The 25,507-nt window shown below is 38.0% G+C and overlaps 1 protein-coding gene across 2 annotated transcripts in view; it reads left to right on the top strand.

Moving 5' to 3' along the window:
- ghra (growth hormone receptor a) overlaps positions 1 to 25,507 on the top strand; it is a 31,454-nt gene extending 5,947 nt beyond the window's left edge. Inside the window, 10 exon segments of one of the 2 annotated variants that reach the window (NM_001105090.1) lie at positions 3,443 to 3,558; positions 14,820 to 14,949; positions 15,027 to 15,196; positions 17,788 to 17,966; positions 18,532 to 18,685; positions 18,821 to 18,911; positions 19,637 to 19,706; positions 20,283 to 20,518; positions 20,596 to 21,468; positions 21,499 to 22,130. In NM_001105090.1, the coding sequence (NP_001098560.1) occupies positions 3,447 to 3,558; positions 14,820 to 14,949; positions 15,027 to 15,196; positions 17,788 to 17,966; positions 18,532 to 18,685; positions 18,821 to 18,911; positions 19,637 to 19,706; positions 20,283 to 20,518; positions 20,596 to 21,352 (1,899 nt within the window). In that variant the 5' untranslated portion in view covers positions 3,443 to 3,446 and the 3' untranslated portion in view covers positions 21,353 to 21,468; positions 21,499 to 22,130. 2 annotated transcript variants of the gene reach the window in all.

Consider the following 25,507-nt stretch of genomic DNA (forward strand, 5'->3'; position numbering starts at 1 on the left):
AAACAATATAAAGCAGTGTGTGAAATAGAAAATTTGATGAGCTAAATTTCATAAAAGATGCTCAGAACAGGAAAATGTTGGGAGAAATGAAAACTCTGCATGCAGGATTGTAAGCTGCCTTGCAAACTTGTGGAGACACAGCTGTAAATAGCTAAGGGTGTGGACTCAAGGTTGGGCCTATATTTAGAAGTTGGACTTGTAGAACTCATCCACTGGCACCATCTTATTGACAAGTGAGAGTTTGCACGTGTTTGTACAAGGACCTTAGGGAAACAGGTAAATATTGTTTTGCACAAGATCCTGTATGTGTTCAGTGATTAAAATATACACGTTTTTGCAGCTTATTAATCTAAGGGGGACTGGAAAATATATATGTGAAGAAACTAAAGGTTAAGTTGAAATAGGTATAAAATTAGTGAAAAGTTTTAAAAACATGAATAGAAGTTAATTTTTTTTGGAATAATAAAAAACCGGTCAACATTTCTAGAGTTTAAAAATGACAAAGTTTTAAATTACTGCCATTTTTGAGACTCGATTAACTTCAGAAACATTCAAAATATTGAGCAAAGAAAACAGGGATCTGCTTCTTGACTGTATTTAGTATAAAGAGAACATGCAAAAAAAAAAAAAACGGAATTTAGACAAATATTAGACACATTTGTCAAAAAATTTGATATTAGAGTAGAGTTTAGCTCCTTTGTTGCAATAAAAATGTTAAAAGTATAGTATTTTGTTTAAATATTTGACTATGCGTGCTTCTGGCTAATTCTGACTTAAGTCAACAGTTGGTGACCGTAGATTTTATTTGAATATTTCACCTATATTTTTGATATTTAATATTTAAGTTACTGTTCTTCATCGTACTACATTAAATATTTTCCTGCAATCCATTTTTTTCCAACCCTGGTTCTCATGGTAACCTTTCTGCCCTTCTCTGCTGAGACGCACTGAGATTTAATGTCTGTCATTGGAAGGTCTGATCGTGACAACATGCAGGACAGTGTGAAACACAGCCTTAACCTGTTTTCCTTGTCATGCTTTTGTTGATATTTTCACGTGTGAACAAAATCCTTGACGGTCGTAGATGCGACTGAAGCCTCGGATTTATCCTCTAAAATGACCTGAATCAGCTGCCCTCAGGTCTCAGTGTAAGCCTTTGCAGACATTAGCCATACGGAGGCCTCGCCATATGTTTTCCACTCTCACTTTGGGGATAATTAAAAACCTGCCGTCACAGAACGAGCCGAGGATCAGATACCCTGCACAGACTGGTGTAATTTAGTTCTCCTTGGAGTATGTGCGAATGCACATAGCTGTTCGGTGTGTTTTTTTGTTTCTGTGTGTGGCCCTGCCATGGACTGGTGACCGGTTCAGGATGTACCCTGCCTTTCATCTCCACAGAAAGCTAGATTAGGCTGCAGCAGCTCCATCATTCTAAAGATGATGACGCATGCAGAGAAAATGGATATGCAGCTGAGTTTCAGATCAAGAAAACTAGAAAGAACACAACAGTTAACTAGTTTGGATAAATCTTTAAGTCTGATATTGTAAAATAACAATACTAATGTAAAAACCATAGATACAAAATTAGGTTTGCAACAAAACTAGGAGGAATAACCTATAGACTCAGACCTTTTTAACTGGATTCACACAGATTATGAGTTTCTATTGAACATTGACAATGTTGAGTTCATTGTCATGTGTTCTTGGTGCTATTTTTGTTCTAAAAATATAATTCAAGTGCAGGTCGTTGCTCTTCTTGAAATGTCCTGGGAGATTACAGTAAAACAAACATTTTTGCCGGTTTTTCATCCATTTTTTTTCATTTGTACTGAGCAGTTTTATAAAACTTTGCTTCCTTCACAGTTTTTCAACCGTAGATATACTAGTGTGGGAATCATGGCTACGTTACTGAAGTCTCTGTCTATTTCTAGTTGACTCTCATGGGCCATTTTTAAAGTTTTTTTTTACATAAACACCAAGATTGTTTGTAAAAAATAATTGAAATTCTTCTTCATTTCTGTTTCAACTGTTTCAAAGTCTTAAACTACCATTTCTTTGGCTAAGTGTCTAAGCCCAGTCAATCTTGGTTGCTTAACAAGCTGTTTAACAAATCTCAGGGGAGATCATTTGGTTTAGGATAAACCAGAGTCCTAAATACCAGGGCTTGGAGTTGGGTTGTTTGAAGCTGTGACTGTGTGAGAGAAACAATGAACATTTGCTTAAAAAGCTCCATTGTTTTAGCAATATATTTAAAAAGTTGTTGGATGTGTCTATCTAATTATTGTGTGAATTTAAAGAGGGGATCCATCCAGGTCATGACAGCTCATGACAAACTGCAAACAGCTGGAGGAAGATGTACAACATTTCAAAATGTTTCTGAATTGCAGTTTGCATACGTTTGAAGCTTCAGCAAAAGGGATAAAATTAATAAGTGATTGGTACATAATTAACCATTCTAATCATCAAAATCCCCCAAAAATGTGTCATTTTCTAGGACATACTGTAGTTTCTGCAGAGCGGCAGTAGTAAAGAAATACTCAATGCAATTTTGAACTTAATTTTATTCATTTATGTTCACCATCGAGAGAAAAATCCCACAGGATCATGTTAAAAACACCAAAAATATGATTGTTTTTGGAGTGGATATTTAAATTAGGGTTTCATGGTGACAAAAAAAAGAATCTAATCATTCAACAGGCACATATCGCTCATGCAAGCATGCCAGATGTATTCGTAATTTGTCATATCATTGCAATGCATTTGTACTCAAACAATCATGTGTAAAAGTTTGGGCAAATTTGCTGATTTGACATGTTTTTGTTTGCTGGAGCAGCCCAGAGCGACACTAGGCTTTGATTTTGACTGATTTGTGTCACTATTTAGATACTGACAGATCCAGTTTCATGTACTGGAAAGTAATTTCTGTATGTCAGTGTAAAAGCTGTGCAAACGACAATAAACTGATTCTGAATAATTCACTCTTTTGAACAAGTTTAGTATTTCCACCTAGTTACCTGATGCTCTAAGAATTTAAATTTAAAGGGGAAAAAAATAACAACAAAATCTTGAGAAGATTATTTTTAAAGTGAGACTAATTTTCACTTAATAAAAAGATACAACTTTTCTAAAATTATGGGAAATTGATCAACATATCTTGAATTATTACCTGTTTAAATGAAGTGCTGCATGATAGTGGCCTTACTCTGCACAGCAAAGCTGGATGGTAATTAATTATCCCCATGTCTCGTGTTGGGTTTCAAATTGCAAAGCTGAAAATAAATGGCAGTCACAATATGGGCTCGAATGATAGCTAGAAAGAAAAGGAGTAAAAGAGGGAGGGAGTCAGGTGGGGTGGGGTGGGGGTATTTAAAATGAACTTATGCAGTAGAACGGAATCAGAGTCTCGGCCTCTCTCTCATTCACCCCTGTGTCCCTCCAGGATCATGGCTGACGTATTCTCCCCCGGTCTTCTGCTCATGCTCATGATGTCTTCACTAGATTGGCTGTCCACTCCGGGGTCTGCCTTTCTATTTGACCGGGATCGAGCAAAATCCGGTGAGTTAATAATCTAATTTAAGATATGCGCTAAGAAAAGCACAATTATGCATGAAAAATTTAATGTTAAAATAGTGCAGATTTCCATCAAATATTAACAAATGTGATTTAGGTTTTGACTCTACATGATGTTGACACTTGTTATCACATCCTACGCCAGACATCAGTTGCAGAAATCTGTGTTTGCTAGGATGCATGTGGAAAGGTTCAGTGTTGAGCAAACGCTGCACTTTCTTGATTTGGCCTGTCAGGCTGCTCGGTGATCAATAGAGTCAGAGTAAATACATGCCCGGGACTTCGCTGTCAAAGTCCAGGGACGGAGGGATTCAGGATGCTCAGCCAGCTAGTCCAGCTCTTACCGAACCATTTGAAATAATTAGGTGAAAGAATGCTGTGGCCGAGGATGCAAACCAGACTTTTGTTTAAGTACGTTAACACTTTGGGAATGATGAAGAGGTCATTAAGAATGCACACCACATCCTTTCGGAAGTTTTTTTTTTAACTTATTCCTACACAACAAGCAGACACATTTCTTGTTTTTAAAATGTATTTATTTCCAACATGCAAAAAACAAAAGTGAAAAAAAAAAACTATTCTTAACCACAGAGCTGAAACAGCAATGACAAAAAAGAAAACTATAATAACTATTTAAGCTCACCCTTATATATTATAAATTACTTACAAATTAATTTGCAGCTTTATCTTGCAAAGTAACTCAAGCTTTATTTGATCAAAATGTGAGAAACTTTGAATTATAATGAATTTTTAATATGTCCAGAGTTTAAGACAGGAAATCTAGATGGGTGAGAAACCATTTTCTGAAGTTTTTTTAAATGATACGTTTTCTATGGGTTCATAAACTCATCAACCTAGATCACACTGCATCCCACACAATGACTGTATAAGAACTGGACTGAGTGGCTCCACCCCCCCTCACGTTTAAAAAAGGAAGTACCAGCTTAAGCATTTTTGAGGTTACACATGTTTTAAAAATGAAAAAAGCAAAATGGAACAAGCATGCCCAGATCAGAAAAACAAATCTGGATGTAGTAACAATTATTTTTTTATTTTATTTTCTTGCATGCAGGTAACTTAAACAGAAACGAATAAAAACCCCACAGTTGCTCCAGCCAACGTATTTTTTACATGATTTTAGAAGACAATAACATTTTTAAAGGGCACCTCTTTTTTTTCTGTGTGAGTTTACTGAAAAACAGCTGCAGACTAGAACTGGAATCCACTGAAGAATGCCAACACTTCTCATCTTCCTCTGCCAAGAAGTGAAGACCAAAGTTGTTTTCTGCTTCTCAGGAGCGAGCAGTGCAACATCTGCTTTTCTGAGATAAAGTGATCTATGTTCTGTTTGAAGGACTCCCAAGTTTCACCTCTGGTTTTTGGGTTTGTTGATTTTGCTTTAAGACAAGAGTGCTTAGGTCTAGATATCTATTATAAATGAACAAAACACATAATGGATAAAATTTCACATTACAAACTTTGAAAGAAGTAAAAAAAAAAAAAAAACAGGTTAAAGCTTACTTAAAGACCCACTCTGATAAAAATAGTGTTTTGGGTGTTTAACACCCAAAACACATTTATTGCATTTCTGAGTATTGCTTTATTCCAATTGTTGGGAATTATGATCAGATGAAAAAAAGCTGTTTGAAAAAATGTTTGTTGTTTTGACGTAGAGACTACTGTGGACAGGCCACAAGCTTCCTGCTCCACTCCATTCTGATGCATCCATCTGTAGACGACTAGATCCCTGTACGTCTTTTATTTTCCTCGTCTGAGCTGGCATCTGACTCAAAATTGTACGGCTGGATAGCTCCCAATTTTGCTCGCCATTTTAGTTACACCGTTAATGATGGCTTGGGGGTGTGAGGGTTTGGGAGCTAGCGAGAGAGCATATAAACAGAGAGCTCTCATTAATGACAAGGAGAAAGAAAGGGGTGGGCTTGCTCTGCAAGAGTCCCGCCCACAACTCAGAGGCCAATATCTGATGATTTTCTGCCACTCTGCAGAAACTATGTCCTAAAAAACAATACAGATTTTTTTATTTTGGCTAAAAACGGCATAATCATGATTGAAATACCTGTGGGAAAACTTTTACAGTAGATCAAAAGATGATGAGGGAGAGATTTTGAAATTGGACTCATCTGGATCCTTTGGCACTTTGCTAAATTATTTCTCTGATCAGTGTTTTTTCTGACTCCCCTTTGTCATCTAAAGTTCTACGAAAACACTAAGGATACTCTTAGAGTTTTACTAGCCTCTTCTACTTTCTGCAAAATTTTGTTAAAGGGCCTGTGTCATGAAAAATCCACTTTTTTTTAGCTTTTAGGTTTATTGTAGTGTTAATTCCTCACAAAAAACAAACCCAAAGCGGTATTTTGATCCATTTATGCATCTCTGAGCTTTCCTCTAAAACCAGCCCCTCCCAATCCATGAAAACACGTTGGTTCTCACAGTGTGATGCAGAGAAGCGAGAACAGGCTAACATACACGCCCGCTTTCTTTACTGAGCTAGCGGTGATCGGCAAAATATTTTAAATATACGTAAAGACCAAAAGTTTTGACACACCTTCTCATTCAATTGAATGGGAAGTTGTGTCCAAACTTTTGGTCTGTACTAGGCCTGCACAATATACCGCAAATTTATCGTTATCGCAATATCCAGCTCTGCAATATGCATATCGCAAAAGACGGCGAATATCGCAATAAATTGCAAACCCAAAATGTGTTAAAACAATCTTCAAGCAGCTTGAAGCATTTAACGAATCAAATAAATCCCTTTATGCTTTGACCAATCAGATGGACGCCTTCCCATTGTTGACCAATCAGATGGACGCCTATTATGTTAGATGTTTGTCCCCCATGTCGATGAGGGTCATTTGGAGTATCATTTTTAAACTGTTGCAATGAAATGGGAATGATGTTTTTGTTTATTTTTCTATTTGTTTATTTACCGCAAATTTATCGTTATCGCAATATTGATCACTAATATCGCATATCGCAAGTTTTCCTCATATCGTGCAGCCCTAGTCTGTACTGTATATGGATATAGTTTACTCTGAAAGGCTTAAGAATAGCATGATGCAGGCCCTTTATAGAATTGTGTTACAATAGCACTTGTTTTATATCTGACTTTGTATTTTGGCTGCTATTCCTTTCTTTCAATATAGTCCATGTTCCTTGAGATCTTTTAAAGGAACTAATTTTGCAGATTTGATTTTTACAACACTTTGTGCTGAGATAACAATAACTGATCTAAAACTTCGATTCAGATAAAAGGTTAAAAGAAAGTTTGACCCTTTGTAAGCAGGATGCATAAAAACAAGTAACCGCTGTGGGTATTTTCCAAATAAAAAGCAATAAAAAAGAGCAAATATTTTCCACTAATTTGAAATAATATTCTGGAGAAAAACCTCTTTATCCCTCTAAAGCCCTCTTGTCCCTCTGAAAAGCTCTGTGGCAAACCAGAGACAACTGGGTGAGGTCAAATCATTAAACATTTTGACGGGTCTCTCTCCTTCCAATCTCCAAATGGTTTCCTGTGAAGACTGTGGTGAGGCGGTCCTGGTCTTCGTCAGCAACTGCTAAAGCTGTGTAAACACACAGCAGAAGGTGATGGTCCAATGCCGGACAAGCTCCAACCCGACATTGAGTTGCTCTCCTTCCTACTCGAAATATTGTGCATCTGAGATATCCTCAGCATTGTTTCCTTTTAGGAAAAACAAAACAGAAAACTAACAAAAGGAGGAAATATATAGGTATTTAACCTAAAAGATCTTTCCTGGAACTCTGCTTTTGATACCTCCTGCCAAACTACAGACCAAATGTGAATGTTTGGAAAAGATTTCTGTATAGTTAAAGGTTTACCAGAGGTTTCTTGGCAGTGTTTAGATCTATGCTAAATGCTGTATACTAACATAGCGCTTTTCTACTTTCCTTTAGGCTCAAAGTCCTAATCCCTCACACACATTCACACACTGATGGTGGAGGAGCTACCATCATTAGTGTGCCCTCAGTCACTTGTTAGTTCTTTCTTTTTAAGTGGGATTCGCTCGTGAAGCTCTTGGACTGATCCTGCAGAGACAGGCTGTATTCTTGGCCACAGACAGGATAACCCGTGGTAGCTGTGCAGAGGTGGTTTGGTGTGTCTAGCTTGTACATACAATCTGCAATTACACGCACTTCAAAGGAGAGCTGTGGGTGTGTGCAGCAAAGCTGGGGCCTTGTGTTGGTTTTAGTTTCTGAAGTTAAAAACAAAGTTGGATGCTTTCAAAGCAGTGGACAGATATGCTTGGTGTTGATAGAAGGTAATGGATGGGGTAGAAGAGAGAAGGTTTTTCTCTAAGTGAGCTTGATAAACTTTCTTTTCCATTCATGTAACCATAAATGATCCAGCTTTTCTGTTGAATAAACAACCGTAGGAAAGGAATACATGTATATTGGCTTGATTTTCTTTTTCCATTTTTTCCCCCCATCTGAATGGTGAAATTCTGCTTCAGCCCTTATCCCTTGAGCAGGACACAGACATGAAATGCTAGACACTTCTCCCCATGTTCATTGTAAAAGAAATCAACCAGTTTTGTCTCTTGTCCATTACAGAAGTTTGGTCGAGCATATTCCGCCATCTTTGATGACTTTAAAGTTAAGATTAGAAAAATCTAGGCTTTCTAGAATCTGAAAGGGACAGTTGTTTCCAATGTTGAGCACAAATCCAAAAGGGATAATATTGGGGAATGTCAAAAGTTACAAGCCTTAGTCATTATAACTTATTGCTCCATTGTTTACCAAAAATATATTAAAGTTTACCTTTACAGATTTTGCGATTGTTAAATCAAAACCTCATAAAGAAATTGAATTTATGGGGGTCACACTGTGGTGGAACCCCCATGTTTTGGGTCCCAGGTAATGTGAAGTGACCTGTTAGCTTGTATTGAGACTGTTTGAAGCCAGTTCTGTAGCTCTGATGACACCAGACTCAGGGTATTTAAAAGATCACACCTAAACTTTTGACAGCTGACAACAGTAGTTGTCAATCAATAAAATCTAGAATTCCCACCATGACATGACTGAAAAGCTGTCCAAGGACAAGACTGAATCTCCCCAAGGGCTAAAAGAGCATTATATATATATAGCATGTCATTACAGCATGAGCGAAGAATCCAAATTCTTTTGTGGCAAACCCTTTTTTAAAGCATTAATGGCTGTTATTTTTTTTATTTTTTTTTTAAGTTGTCCTATGTCATCTCATTGAAGTGCATATAAAGGGGCATGCACACAGCCACTATGTACATTTTCTGCATATTACACGCATATAAATTGGTCATACGTGAATATACGTGGAAAACGTAGAAAAGCTGTGGTCTTAATGTGAAAATTTCAAAGATGTATCGCAAATGAACCATGTTAAAACCATGGAAGAATTACCAATAAACTACGCAAAGTTCTGATGAGACAAATGTGATCAAAATTTAATGCTGTTTGGGTCTAATAAAACAGAGTTTCTGGTTCTGTTGGCTTGCATTGGATCATTAGCTGGAGCTGAAAAGTTCCTGGGATCATCTGAATGAGCCTTCTGGGTCACTGTTTGCTGAACTGACCGTGACTTCAAAGCTGTGAGCTCTGCACGGAGGAGCAGATGTAGCCACGTCTCTTCATCCAGCGGTCTTGTTCTCTGGTCTTGCTGGCATTAGAAGGCAGGATGCATTCATGGAGCTGAACAATAGGGCTTTCAGACTCTGTTTTTGTTTTGAAAGCTGCATGTTTACTATATCTGGAGCACATTGCTGTGTCCAAGCACTCGTGTTAAGCTCCATGTGCTTGCGGACAGTTATTTATATCACCTGTTTATGTTCTGTTGTTTGTGTCGTGTTGCAGACTCTCACCTTTCTCCTGCAATCATCTGTGACCTGATCTGTGTTTTCTCTCGCTTTTTTCTCTGTTTTTTTCTGCTATTTAGCTACAAAATACAATCCTTTTTCTTTCCCGTAAAGTAAACCTTTCTAACAAAATTTGCGGTGTGTCTACAAATAAGTCTAATTTTAATTATGCCTTTCTTCCCATGTATTTCCCAGAGGGACATTTTGGGCATGTTTGCGGTGCAGGAGCTCGATGTAGGACATGGCAGACACAAGAGTGTCAAGCTCAGTTTGTGTTGCAAGACTGGTTAACTAAATAGACATACAAAAAAAAGCACACAAACAAACACTGAGGTTGCAGCAGTATGCAAATATCTGGCGATGGTGATGTGGCAGGCCAAACTGCTGAACTGAAGCTCCACATTTACATAACAGTTTGAATCTGTGCCTGCTTCATGGACAAATGAAGCAATTAAACTGTTGGATATGAAGCACTAAAGGGGAGAAAAACAGCTCACTGCCAAATCCCAATAAGGCATCTTTTTATTTTTTTACTGTTTACTAACCTATAATTGGTTTAATTCTATTGTGTTTAATTAATCCTTTGCTTTCAGTGTTTGCTTGGGAAATCTGGTGACTTTTCGCAGCATTGGACAGTAAACAACAGCTGAATTTATGATGTGCTAACACATGCTTGCCCAACACACTGAATTCAGATATTGGGAAAGTTTATTGACATCTTCCTGCCTGGAAAAGAATTGGAAAAACACTGAAAGTCACAGAAAAACCCACCACACTGGTCATCTTTTTTAATCCCTTTTTTGTTTGTTTTAAATGGAAGGACCCCAAAAATCTCAGAAGTATTAGTTATTTTTGTGTCAAAGTCTTTTTGTTCTACACAATTTGTTTTTTAACCATGTTCTATAAAAAAGGAAATCAATCAGACCTCTGCCTTTATGTGTATAAAATGAAAAGCGGGAAATTAATCATTATAAAGGACTAAAAGCGAAACTGATAACATTTTTTGTAGTTTTATTCAAGTGTAAATATTTATTCAGTTTTTGATCTTTTGACTTTGTCCTCTTTTTACCATCAGCATCTTATATTTCCATTCATTACTCATTAAAATACTTGCCTCTGGGGCAGGTTTGTTTTGAACAATATCTTAAATGTAATTAATTTCTTTTTTTCTGTTCACATGGTTCCTCCTCACGTCTTCCTTCTTGGATTTCTCTCTGATCTCTCCTTTTCCTCTTAGCAGCTTCTCGAAGTGTGACAAACCATCAACATTAACTTCATTCTGCAAACGAGCTGGAAAAGCAGTTAATTCAAAATGTCATAGCCTTGTTTCCTCTCTTCATTACGGTTAAGCATTTCACAACAGGGAGCTGATAAGTCACCCCTTTCTCAACATCTTTTTAGCGCTGATAGCCAGCTGGTGCAAAGGCTGGTGCTTTATTTAGTGGATTTTGAACATTACGGCCTAAAGCTGACATCAGTGCAGATACATGGGGACACGCTTTCCACTAGAACAGGCTAGGTACATATAAACAGCCAGAATGACGCAGATGCTTACTAACGCTGAAAATCAGTTTTCCTTCTCTGGTCTAAGGCACTCTGCCGTATATTTTTCTAAGTGGTAGCTGACAGGATTTCAAACCACAAAAACATTCTTGAATCTCCCCTTAAAATAAAATAAAGGCTGGCATAATTAGCAACAGTTTTATAGTTTATTTGAATTTTCCAAACAGGTCGTAAATCTTGTGTGTTGGATTCAACCTGAACCAGTCATTTTGCTGTCAAAAACGTTTTAAAATGGATTTCTGTCAGTACTCCACTGCTTTTTTACACTCTTATTAGGATTTTTTTGAGATACATTTAAAATGTTTTAATATTTTTGTGCAGCTTTAAGGTTTACCTTTTACTAAGGGGCAATTCTCTGACTCCTGAGTTGAAGCTCATTGAAAGTAGTCATAAAGTAGTCATTTAGATCCTATTCTGTGTCTGTTAAAGTCCCCCATTGATAATCTTTTGTTCTATTTTAAAAGCATCCCCAGTGGTTAGCGCTCTTGCCTCACAGCAAGGAGGCCCCTGGTCAGAGTCCTGGCTGGGGGACCTGAAACAGAGCATCAATGGGGGAGTTAAGCATGTTTTCCCAGTGCATGCGTGGGTTCTCTCCGGCTTCCTCCCGCAGTCCAAAAACATGCTTCATATGTTAATTGGTTACTCTAAATTGTCCTTAGGTGTGAATGTGAGAGTTCGTGGGTGTGTGATTGTGGCCCTGCGACAGACTGGCGACCTGTCCAGGGTGTCCCCTGCCTGCCTTCGCCCGCAAGTGGCCGGGATAGACTCTGGCTGCTCCGTGAAGATGAGTTAATTAATTTTAATAGAAAAAAATGCCACACGAACATGTTAAAAACACCAATTTTCATCAGGAAGGATCTTTCAAAACTATTCATATTAGAGTTGTGTCCACGCACCTGAAAAATAGCGAGTCTTACAATCAACAGGTACCAGGCACAACCCTGAGTCAGGTAACTCATGTACACAAAACTAACCCTTTTTTATGTGACCTGTCTTGCTGTAACTCTAAGCCCTTCTTTGCACGCAGTGCCTGCAGGATCCTTTGATAGTGCCAGTTGGAATTTTCTGGCAGGAGGGTGAAGGGCTGAGTTGAAATAGCAACCCTCTGGGAACCATGACAGTGTGCAGGGGAGGAAAGGTGGGAAAAGCACAACCGTGTAGATGTTGGGTAAATAATGAGTCAAGTTAAAAGTGTGAAAAGTAATCAAAATGAGAGGTTTTTCTGTGTGAATAAATAATGGGCTGCCTGTGTTTGGTTTGTAGATAACAGCATTTGGTTGAAGTAGTTGTGGAAACAAGTGTTTTACAAAGATGTTTATGCTAAACAGGTGTTTGAATGTGATAAATGTTTTGTTTTAAAGTGAGATTTACCATGAACTGAATCTGTAAACATGTGGTTTTTTGCAGCAGTCGATTTTAAGCTGCTGTTCTGCTGCAATCTGTCTCTAATGTGCTTACATTAAGACCAGCGTTTATCCTGCAGCCAGAAAGAAAATGAAAGAGCAAGGGGAGAGGGAATGCAGCTTAAATCAATGACACCTCTTAGTTGATTATGTATGACTGCAACAAACTGTGGAACAGCATTTTGGATGAGAAACAAGTCTGTTACAGGAGTTCGGGTGGGAAATTGTTGATGAGAAATGAGAGTGTGCCAGGAGAGCAGTGCAAAGGGCTGAGTCAGGACCTCAAGGTCTATATTTATAGGTTAAAGTCGATGGGAGATATTTAACGCAAGACATAAATCAGAAAATTATTTATCTATGTTTTTGTTTAAGAACATATTAGCATATTAAGTCACTTTATTTCATCTTACCGTTTTTGGTGCCATTTATTATACCCATTGAACCCTTTTCACTGATGCTATTACCTATTGGAGGTGTGTAAATGAGTTTAATAAAAAAAATTTCTTTAAACTATATGAGGTAAAAAGCGAATATATAGTGAGTCCAAGTTCTGGAATCAATTTAAGTATACAGCTCGAGTTTTCTTTGAAAGTCCCACTCTGATCATCTTTGGATCTGTTGCATAAGCGTTCCTGGTGGTCTTTTATTAATAAAAATTCAGTTTTTTTGAAAAATCCAAAAACCTGTGTCCTTTTCAGGAAATAGTTTCTGCAGAGCGGCAGTAGTTCATCAGAAATTGACCTTTGAGTCAATTTGGGTTGGATTGTTCGTGTGGAATGAGCCTTCCTTCCTTCCTTCCTTCCTTCCTTCCTTCCTTCCTTCCTTCCTTCCTTCCTTCCTTCCTTCCTTCCTTCCTTCCTTCCTTCCTTCCTTCCTTCCTTCCTTCCTTCCTTCCTTCCTTCCTTCCTTCCTTCCCTCCTTCCTTCCTTCCTTCCTTCCTTCCATTCTTTCTTTCTTCCTTCCTTCCTTCCTTCCTTCCTTCCATTCTTTCTTTCTTTCTTTCTTTCTTTCTTTCTTTCTTTCTTTCTTTCTTTCTTTCTTTCTTTCTTTCTTTCTTTCTTTCTTTCTTTCTTTCTTTCTTTCTTTCTTCCTTCCTTCCTTCCATTCTTTCTTTCCTTCTTTCTTTCTTTCCTTCTTTCTTTCTTCCTTCCTTCCTTCCTTCCATTCTTTCTTTCTTTCTTTCCTTCTTTCTTTCTTCCTTCCTTCCTTCCTTCCTCACTTTGTTTACACTTTCTCTCGTTAGTGAGCAATATCGGAGCTACCCACCCACACATCTGGCTCATAACTGCAGAGTGGAGAAGGGAGCTTGTGGTCTGCCCATTGTAGATTTTATGTCACAACTATCTTAATCTTAATGTTTTTCAAACTGCTTTTGTTTCTTTTGCAATTTTATTTTTTTATAAATGTTCGCCACTTTGAGAAAAATGTTATTAAAAACACAATTTTCATCAGAGTGGGTCATTTATATCCGCAGCAAACAGAGTCATTATTTAGTACTGTCACGCCTTAGCCACATGCCGTCATACAGAGGTCCTGTGGGTTTTTGGGTTGTCTAGGCCGGAGAGGGTCATAGAACGGTGCAGCTTCATCTTAAAGGGAGCTCAGTATGGAACATTTACTGCTGAAATATTTACCCAGTGATCTGGCTGACACAATTCAAAGGGGTTTGGGTTCATTGGAATGGCGTTCTTATCCGGCTATTTTATCTGCTTGATATGAGTTTCTCACATACCTCTCCTTCTGCTTTTCAACGCATGTGTATGTATAAGGAGATTGTACATGTGTGAATGTGGGTAATTCTTATAATCTGTACGTGTTCACAAACTATCTACCCTTTATCGTATTTTCATTCATTTTAGCCCAGATCGCTGCATTTTGTCTTGTGTTTTAATTTTTGTTTCATTATGTTGTTTCGTATAAATAATGAAAAATCCAAATAAAATATAAAAAGGGAGCGTAGGAGTGTCTTGCACTTACTTAGAGACTCATGGGGCTACCCTTAGGGATGTCATGAAAATAGAATGTACAATGTGCGTGTGGGAAGGGTATTGTAAAGTATTTGTAAAGATAAATGTGAAAATGTACATGACCATTTTTGCATTTTAGGCTCACCAACTAGTCAACGATCTTAAACTTTTCTGCGGGCCAACTGTAAAGTCCTCACAGGTTTGTCCATTTTTCGCCCGTAACCACCCGTAAGGGCAGTTGAGACGAAGGCATTACATGAAACCTCATTTGCCGAATAACAGTGAGCCTTTCAGGGTCTTGTACATTTTGTAGATTTATTCCACTTGATATTTAAAAAATCTCTTTCCGGAGTTTGTAGAAATCATTAAGAGTGACAGTGATTATCTCCATCCAGCTTGATTTGTTCTGTTGTAATATTCGTTTTCTCTTTTTCTTTCAGCGCCCCTTGAACCCCATTTTACGGAATGTGTATCAAGGGACCTGGAGACATTCCGATGTTGGTGGAGTCCGGGTTCATTCCAAAATCTGTCTTCACCTGGAGCACTGAGAGTCTTCTACCTTAAGAAAGAGTAAGAGCCAACCAAGGCCTGCGTTATTACAATGCTTAGGGGCTTCCCTCTGACAGTTTCTCTGTATATATTTTCAGCCCTCCCTTAAGTGAATGGAAGGAATGTCCGGAGTATAACCATTTAAACAGGGAGTGCTTCTTTGACGCAAACCACACATCAGTTTGGCTTCCCTACTGCGTGCAGCTTCGGAGCCAAAACAACGTCACCTATTTCAACGAAGAAGACTGCTTCACTGTGGAGAATATTGGTAAGTAGCATGTTTCAGCTTGTGTTTAAAAAGAAACCCACATGCTGTCAGCTATTGCTCTGAGAGATGCTGCGTGAAAATTCAACTTAAGATGTTTTCAATTGTTTAAAGTTTTCCTCGGGGACCAGTTCTGAAACCACTTCTCTTTATACTTGCCTAAACTTTTGTATTCAAAAAAAGTACATTTTTTATGAGTACTTTATTAAAATGGCTTTACCTTGTTTCTTTTTAATCAAATAATGAGTTTTTGTAATTTTTGTTCTTTTAACATGCTATTATATCATCTTTGCTCAGCTGCTGACAGTGTTGCACACGATGATGTGGTACGAGTTGTGCAGGACAGTAAGACAGTAATGAGATGTAGTGAGACGTAGGTGTGACAGAGGAGTTCTAAATGGAGGTTGGACTGCACCAATGAGCAGTTTGAACTCCTTCTTGTTTGAGTGACAGATGAGGTTAGACAGAAATCTCTGTGGACCCTGATGTTTGCAGATGACACTGTGATGTGTAGTGAAAGAAGGTGGAGGAACCTCTAGACAGTTGGAGGTTTAGGGTCTTAATTAATTAAATCAAAATAAAAATAACATTCTACAATAATTATTCAAACGTAAACTCTATTCAAAAGCTTTAACAAAAATTTAGCAGTTAAGCTTCTTTTTAAATGTTCCACCATGCATGAATACCCCACATCCTTAGAGCTAAATGGAAGGACAAAAGGACAAACACTTTAAACAATTTGGGTTGTTCACCAAAACTACATGTAATAATCATAAATTATATTATCATAAATCTTTATTGCCCTTAAAATGGTAACAATGTAATGGGTTGGTTTTCTAAGCCACTAATTACTCATCTACTCAAAGAAAGGTTGTTTTTTTTTACCACACATAAGGACATAAATTAAAAAAAAAGAGAAGTTTTATTACATGTTTTAAAAAAGACACACTTAAACTTTTAATTGGAGGAAACACAAACTGAATAGAAACAAAAGAGCTACAGTTTCTGTTGGTTCACATATAGACTTGGATGCAAAAGGAAGCAACAAGGGTTTTATGGCTGTGTTTATGTAAAAAAAACTGCATTATTGGATTGGCGAAAATAGAAAATACATGCAAAAAATAAAGTAAAAGATAATGAGTTTGGAGTTATTTTACTCCTACATGAATACATTTAGTTTAAGCCAAACTGGTCAGGCCATTTATGGGTGGATTTTGACTCCGAAATGGCAGAGGAATCTTAATAACATGCACTAAAAATGACAGATGACAGACAAAGGTTAACGTCTTTGTCCATCAGTTTGTCATAAATAACTTTTAACTGCATTTCTCCATCTTTTTTTTTCTTCCTATTCCAGTTGAGAGACTAAAAGTATTTTGTTCACCATTTTTTTCACTGAAATTATTTTTTGGAGATCATAAACGGATGGTCAGGTAGAAGATATGAAGCAAATATTTGACAACTTTTGATTTCTAATACACTAAGCCAAGCATGGAAGGGGAGGGGTTTTAGAGTTAGTGCCAAAGGAGCTGTTCTAGGCCCGAATGCAAATTTTATGTAATAGCAACCATGTATTAGGAGTCACTTCACTCACCTTTCTTTGCCTCATGCTTGTTTGAACTTGGACGTGTTATTTTGAACACGTGCAAAGGCTGAAAAATACGAGCTGCTGTCATACCATTGTGTTAGGTGTGTCACAGTACAGCTGAACCTGCGACCTTAGTGACATGCACCCATACCGGGGTGGTTGGTTTGTTGGTTGTCCGGTCCATGGAGAGTCATAGAGAGGAGTGGCTGCATCATAAAGGGAGCGCAGGTGTGTCTTGCAGTTTCCTTGAGGCTTGTACGTCCGCTTAAAGGGACTTCATCAAAATGGAATGTACCATTATCGTGCCTGTAGTAATGTAAGTTACACGCACCTATGACGTAGAGGTGATGCTGTCATACGGTGCCCTAATGCTGCACTATAGTCTTTCTTAAAGTGCATGTATGCATGCATGGGGTGTGCCTGTAGGATACCCACTCAACCTATGCTCCAATTGTCTAATTTGCTCATTTCTAACAGTCAGGCTGGAAGCAAGAAGTGACCAATGGGTGCTTAAGGAGCAAGCACTTATCACTAGAACAGCACCAACAGGCACCTTGTGCAGTGCGCAGGGTTCGTGGAGGTTGAAAAAATATGAAATCCGTATGACGTGCCTGCATTACGTGTTGTATAAGTGTTTGCAACAGCCTGTCACCCACAGCGGGCCCGTAGAAAAATGTGAATGAGCATTTTTGCTTTATGGGCTCACCAAACGATCTATGATCCTAAAATGTTGCGAGAACCACCTGCGTGCCCCACACAGGTTTGCCGTTGTGACTAAGGCATAATTAAGTAGACGTTGAGTTTGTGCTGAAGTGTACTTTTCTTTATTTTCTCCTTTTTTTCTCTAGATATTTATTAGTGTTTATTAGATTGACTCATTACTGAAACGGTGCAGAATGCTGGTCAAACGTTTTCTGTTGGAAAACCAGTGCACTTTGTGAAGAACTTGACTGAGTCAAAGTGCTTAAATAGCTGCATATCTGAACTTCTGCCCTTTTGCTCACAGTGCGCCCTGACCCACCAGTGTCTCTAAACTGGACCCTGCTGAACGTAAGTCCCTCTGGGCTAAGTTACGATGTCATGGTCAGCTGGGAGCCCCCACCCTCTGCAGATGTCCAAGCAGGCTGGATGCGCATCGAGTATGAAGTCCAATACAGAGAGAGAAACACCACAAACTGGGAAGCCGTGAGTCCTGCTTACAATATCCTCTCCTTACCTTAAAAAGTTCTTTTAATCTGCATCAAGTAATATTCTATGTTTATTGGCCAGTTACAAACCTATAAATGCCCCTTCTTAAAAGTAGTAGGTAGATTCAGCACCAAAGTTTCATGTTTCCCCCCCTCTCCCCCTGAACTTGTGTGGCTAAAATGCAGTGGAGCTTTAGAGCCAGAGCCCGGCCCTTCTGGAAACAGACCCTCATAGAAGCAAGTGAAGGGAGGGATCTGTAGGTCAGAGGTCACAGGACCTCATACAGACTTATATTCATCACTAGTCAGCCAGCTTGACAGATGCAGCCTTGTGAGCTAATTTGGATCTCTCTTCCGTAACACCGTGTTCAGGATCGTGTGTGTATGCATACTTCAGTACTTTTAGAAGGGACACACTTAAAAGGAAACCAAAACGACTTCTGGAAATAAAAATGAAGCCCTTTACACCATGTTTGTATTTGTGGTTGCCTCTGTCAAAATTGCTACATCAATGTCTGACCAGGTAAAATGCTCTTCCCTTTTGATACTAAATCTATTTTCAGTTGGAGATGCAGCCACACACTCAGCAGACGGTCTATGGCCTGCAAATCGGAAAAGAATATGAAGTTCATATCCGCTGCAGGATGCAAGCCTTCACTAAGTTTGGCGAGTTTAGTGATTCCATCTTCATGCAGGTGACAGAGATTCCCAGCACAGGTAAGGTATTAGAGCTGGGTTGACTTAAAACTTTGCTTAGCAGGATGTAGTTGTTTGGCAGACCTATTGCCCCTTGAAGGGCAGTTTTGATCAACATAATTAGTCTTTTTATTTGTTCTGTTTTTTGTTGCCTAGATTCCACGGCCCCTCTGACTCTGATTCTCATTTTTGGGACTGTTGGAATTCTGATTGTCATCATGCTGATAGTGATTTCTCAGCAACAGAGGTAAAAACAAAGGTTTTTTTTTTTTTTGTTATATCAGTAACTTGTTGTGCCGTTTGTGAGAAAGAGTTTGTTTAGCTAGCAGCTAAACTGAATTACAATAAAGTTTAGCACTGCAAAAACTGAATCTTAAGAAAGTGAAAAGCCCCTTGTTTCAAGAAAAATGGATGTCTTTAAATTCCAAAACTCATTTTAGTGACTAGAATAGTTTTATTAAAATTAGAATTTTTGGTAAGACCACTTTTCTATTGGCAGATTTTCTTTGCTTCTTTAAAGAATTTTTTTTATTTCAAATAATAATAAAAAAAATTACTTATTTCTAAGAAGCCTGTTTTTGCATTGAGACTTCCAGATGCAACCTTTTTTTTTAGAAGTATAGGCAATGCAAGAATAGAATTTACATCGTTTAAATTGTTGTTGTTTACCATAAATGAGGTGACTCCAATTAGAAAATATTAACTACAACAAGAAATTTGAGCCATCTAAATCTGGTAACAACTGGTTACAAATCGGGATAAGCTTGTAAGGTAAATATTGAGGTACAACATGTGAGTTATTTGAAGATATCAATCCCAGTTTAACATTTTATAGCCGTTGTAACATGAAATACTTTTTCACTCACACTCGCCAAAGTGATAAAACTTCATTAAGGAGAAATCCAAATTTAAAATCTATGTCTATTTTTACTTTTTTGCCAAAAAAACACTCAAGTTCTCCTCTTATTGCAGATTAATGATGATTCTCTTGCCACCTGTTCCTGCGCCCAAAATCAAAGGCATCGATTCAGATTTGTTGAAGGTACCTGAATCTGTGGATGATGTGTGTGTTGGGTGATATTTCATTCCCTCTATAGACCCCACCAGAGCTTTTACATGCATAAATTTTAAACTGCTCATGACACTTATGTACACATGTCTTTTCCAGGGTAAGTGTATGCAATAATGAAGATACCAAAGATGTTTCTTTACATATTTGATTTGTTTGAGAGCAATGAGACTGTGGCAGGACTTGACCACCAGCAGCTTAGCGCTCTGCTCCAATCATAAATGTAGTTTTGAAGTTTTTGAATGAAAAAAGAAACGAACAGCAACTAAAGACAATTACAAGCAACAAAAAAAAAAAACGGTAGAGTTAATGTCGTAGAATGACAATAATCTCTAAAAAGTCCTGATGTGTTTACAGGAATCCTTTTGTACATTTGTGAGTGATGGACACTAAAGATGGAGACTTTTGTTTTTTTTTAGGAAGCCAATATTATATAATTAATAAGATTAAAGTGAAAGACTGTTTTGAGACAGATGTAAAATAATCAGTAATATTTAATAATGCTTAGAAGATTAAGTGTTTGAATCTTTCTGCTTTGTTAAAATACAGAAGGGGAAACTGGAGGAGCTGAATTTCATCCTAAATGGTGGAAGTATTGGTGGCCTCCAAACGTTTTCTCCAGATTTCTACCAAGATGAGCCATGGGTGGAGTTTATCGAAGTGGATGAGGAGGATGCCGACAGTAGAGAGAAGGAGGATGACCAAGCTTCAGACACACAGAAACTCCTCGGCCCCCCCCAGCCCATTAGTGACCACAGGACAATCCGATGCTCTGAAACTATCCGGTAGGCAACAGTTCTTCTGAAAATGCACTGTTTTATTGTATCTAATGAAATGTTGTCCTTTTTTCTATTTCATCTAGCCACCCTGAAGAGGTCTTCGGTCATGGCAGCTGTTACAATGCAGATCGGCCTGAAGAAGACTCAAAAGTGCAGATGGATGCTCCTCCGCCAGGCCAAGCAGGGGACAAGGAATCCTCCACAGAGTTTACCGAAAGAACCCCAGCATTAGACCGATGTCGAGCTCCTCCTGTCCAAACCCAAACAGGAACTCCCCAAACGTGGGTGAACACAGACTTCTACGCACAGGTCAGCAATGTTATGCCTTCGGGTGGAGTCGTGCTGTCCCCTGGTCAGCAACTCAGAACCCAGGAGAGCACGCCAGCCTCAGAACACGGAGCACAAACCAAGGGAAAGCAGAGGGATGAGAGTGGGGACATGGATGGACAAAGGCAAAAGGAGCCTCAGTTTCACCTGCTGGTGGTGGATCCAGAAGGAAGTGGCTACACCACCGAGAGCAATTGCTGGCAAAACAGCCCTCCCTCCAACTCTCCCAACCCCGGAGCGGGGTATCAAACCATCCCCCCTCCACCGGTGGAGATTAAACCAGCAGCTTCAGCAGATGCTAATCAGTTACCCTACATTCTTCCTGACTCTCCTCAGTTGGTTGCTCCTGTTGCAGACTACACAGTAGTTCAGGAGTTGGACACCCATCACAGTTTACTCCTAGACCCAACTCCCATCCAGTCCCCCCCTCCCTGCCCATCACAGCCGCCCCTCAAAACCCAAATACCTATGGAGTACATTACACCAGACCTGCTGGGAAACCTCCTACCATGAAATGATACTGCTTTGAGACCTCCGCTGCCACTCACCATGGCTCAACCTGACCCCTGCTGGATGCCAAAAGAACCTTGCAGCACTCTGAGGGAACGTGCCTGTTCAGGAGTCTGTTTTCATCTGTTTTCAACTTTGACAGGAGTCTGTCAAAGTTTGCTCAGAGGACTAGAAAAGCTGCTCACTTTTCCCTCAGCTCTTGCATTTGCAAAAATAGCCACAAACCAAATATGAAATAGCCCTTTTCATCTATATCGATGCATGATTGTAGTTAATCAAAAAACTGATCAATGACTTTGTTGATTAGCATCTCTGCCTAAATGAGTTCAAAGCAATGACTTTGGTGAAGTCTTAACAGATACTAGTGCATAGTGCATAGACCCAACAGAGAACTGACATTGTGAGAGTTTGCCCCGTAGAGACGTTTAGCCACTCACATTTAAGTTTTCGAGTTTGATGTCATCATAAAAGTACCTCATGAGAGCTATATATTTTTATAATAAAAACAAACACAGCACTGTAAACCACACCTATGCAGGCTTGCATTTCCAGCTTTATTTTGTCAAGGCTGTTTCAGTAATTGGTTGCCAAACTTGGATTATAAAATTTCAAGACAGATTTTTTTTTAATCCATAATTTTAAAAAGCAACAAATTATGTGAACAACTTTGGACTAGGCATAAAGAATTTTAAAAGAAAAATACCAGCAAAATAACAGATACATTTTTGTCTCCTTGGGATGTTCATTGTTTGTCTGCAGAACAGATAGATAAAAAAAAAAACTTTTGTCAGGGAATCCGTTGTATCAGTTTAATACCACAATCTGTTTTTACATTTTTCATATGTGAGATTTCATTTTGACTCTTTGGGTTTTCATTTTCATCTGAATGTATGCCACTGTGGTGAAGCTTTTCCATACGAGGAAGACTTCCTTCAGGGTAGTGTAAGCTGTGCTGTAAAACATGTAGCACCACCAAGAGCCTTGCTCTTGATCAAGGCCCGGTGAAGGGACACATAAATCAAATGTACCTGCTCATTTGTGCTTTAAAGTAAATCCTCATTGGTGAAACTCTCTACTTGGGAGCATTGACTATATATAAGAACTGGACTGAATGAGTGTAACGTCACCCATAGACTTCCTTCTGGTTCCAACGAAATGAAGTTAATTCCGTCGACATTTTCTTGCAATATGGACATCGCCATGTTGGAACCAGACCTCACCAGTAAGCGGCGATTGGTCCGAATGGGTCTGGGTCATCGTATCTATGGGAACCACTTTTGCTAATCAGGGGAGAGCTCATTGTAAGTCCACACCCCTACTGACTGAAAGAGAGAGACCTTTCGACGCGAGACTACCGGTACATGCTTTGATTGAGCCATCTGATTGGTCAGTTTATACCTTGAATAAATTTCACTACAGAAAAAATGTTGTGAAAAAAAAGCATGTTAAGAAAAAGGTAGCAGATCAAGAATGGTTGTTCTGACAGTTACAATGACTTAAGTAATAGCTGTTTATCTCTCAAAAGAGGTGTATGAGATTTTGGCTTCCTAAAACCAATGAGTACTTCCTGTTTGGAACGCCAGTGGGAAGGGGACTCACTCAGTCCAGTTCTCATATACAGTTGGTAGTTGTTGTTTTTTTTGTCTTCATTGCAGGCATGACAACTGGAACAAGATGAATGACTGTGAAAGTGTACAATGGATGGAGTTACACAACTCTACTTCTGCCACATCTGAATTTAACAACCTGTGCCTATTATGATGCTTTAGGCTTGCATAGTGAAACTATGCTAATGTTTTGTTTTGTGTGTTAATGCATTACTGAATAACTTTCATGCAATTGCAGCTTTGTAAAGATCAACTGGTTTTAAATCTCTGTGTGGACAAATCGATACAAATCTGCACAAATCCAAACACAGAAAATAGCATGGACACATCAAAAAATGCCTTAAATATGCTTAACATTTCTTTCTGGAAAATATTGCTCGCTAGATATTTGGAAGATAAAACAAATTTGTATTAAAGTTAATCTTAACACTTGTTTATCCCTAAAAAAAGTAGTAAAATGTACACTTCTAGTGTCGAAATTTTTTAATTAACAAGTTTAGGACATGTTATGCAAAATCAGTTGCCTGATCAAAATTTTGCCTTGAAAAAATTCTGTATCTGAGTTGTTTATAAAGTTTTCTGTAATATTTTTTTAAGCAAAGAAAAAAAAAAGAAAACTATTTTTGTTGTTAGTGTTGACAATATGTCTGTCACAAAAAGGGCAGCATGGCATGTTTTGTAAGTTGAGCCAGTGGCGCTTATGTTGTACCCATTTCTAATAATTCAACCACACTGACTTTTTACATCAGAAGCATGTTTCAAAACACACTAAAAATATGAAATGGAAAGCAAACAGATTCATTCTGTGAGTTTTTTGAATCATTATGGTGACTTTTGTTGTTTTTTTCTTCTTGGTAGATAATCTCATATAAATAAAGACACAAAGGAAGAGCTATAAAAGAAAGCTATAAAATGTGAACCTGATAAATATGTGCCATTTCTCTCTTTCCTTTTTTCACTTTTTACTAAAAAGGACAAAAGGAAAAAAAAATTCTCTACTCTGTTGCTGCTGCCTAATCAGGATGATACCAGCAAGTTAATGCTGTTGCAGAAATGTCTTAATATATTCACAAATGTAAAAATACAAGTATGTATTTTCAGTGTTACAAATCACAATGTTTTGCTGCTTGGTTCGTGCCGTTTTTCTCTAAATCAAGGCAAAGTCTGGTGGGAAAAACCTTTTTTGAAAGAGAACTGTATTGTGTTTGTATTGATTTTGTATTAAAAAAAGGATGCAAATGATTTAAAAAGTTAGTAAGACATAAACGGGAAGGCTTAGTCTCAGAGTGAGACTTCAGATCCAAATATTTGTTTATTAAGGATATAAGAAGGATGGAGGATGCACTGCCTAACTGGAATATAATTACATTAGCAAATGCTCTAACAGTGTTTAAATGAAGACAGTAAGACTGACAGGTGCTTCTTTTTTTTTGCTTAATCTAAAAATGTTTACTATATTTTTGTTTCGCCTCATTTATACTGTAGTGTGCTCATGTATAATGTAGTGTCAAAAACTGCAAGTGTTTGTTTGAAGCTTAAAGTCACTTTAGAGGAAGCACTTTTTACTTATCCAGTATATTTCTGATGTTTGAAATCATACTCAGATTTTATATCTTTGGCTAAATCAAGTATGTGATATACATGTTACTATGAAATAGCATTATATTTGTAGTCTGCACATTGATTGTAAAGATTTTTAAACATGAATAAGCTTCAAGATAAACAGTTTATGTTTATAGACCATATTTTTCACTAACCAAATGCTGAAATGTTGTACTGTAATAGAGTATTTTATGTTTGCTATTGAATTTATGGATATTTTAGCACAAATAGATCATTTATGAAGTCTAATTAAGGTATAAAATAGTTGTGTTTACACTCTATGTAGCTATTGCTTTCCACTATGTGTGACTTTTGTGTTTCTTTATGAGAATTTGCATCTTGATGGAGTGTCTTGTCACAATGTGTTTTGGCATGCAGCCTGATTATTTTAAATGTTGTTGTTTTTTTGCAAGGGTGTCTTGAGTTTGGGAATTCTTTTGCTGGAATTTGTGCTTCTTATTGCTGTTTATCGAACGAAGAAGTCAAAACCACGCATATTTAGCTTGTTTGGAAAATTGGTTATTTCTTGACTCGAGCACAGCTGTAAACAGCGGGCTGTGATTATTTTTTATTTTTGCTTATGATCTTTGCTATCTTTCTTCCAGAGTGCGTTGTGTTCGCTTCCATATGTCATCCAGGCTCATAAAACTGTAAAATATCCCACAAGCTGGATTGGGAAGCATCTTCATCGCAGCCTCAAGTGTAGAATATACCGTAATTTATCTGCTCTTATCGGCTTTAGTAGTAAATATGACTCTTTTTATTTTTTTGTACTCTCTTTTATTCCCATAGCTACTGCCCTTGTCTCATGGCTGCTTCTGTGCCTTGGCCAAAAACATGGTTGATCCCTGATGATTTGTTATTGTTCTCTTAGCATTAAGCCTTTCTGTTGTTATATGTGCGATCGATAAGCTCTCGACAAGTTACACAATAAATATCCAGCATATTG

This window comes from Oryzias latipes, chromosome 9 (genome assembly GCF_053564925.1).
Source record: "Oryzias latipes strain Hd-rR chromosome 9, Olatipes_Hd-rR_3.1".
Taxonomy (NCBI): domain Eukaryota; kingdom Metazoa; phylum Chordata; class Actinopteri; order Beloniformes; family Adrianichthyidae; genus Oryzias; species Oryzias latipes.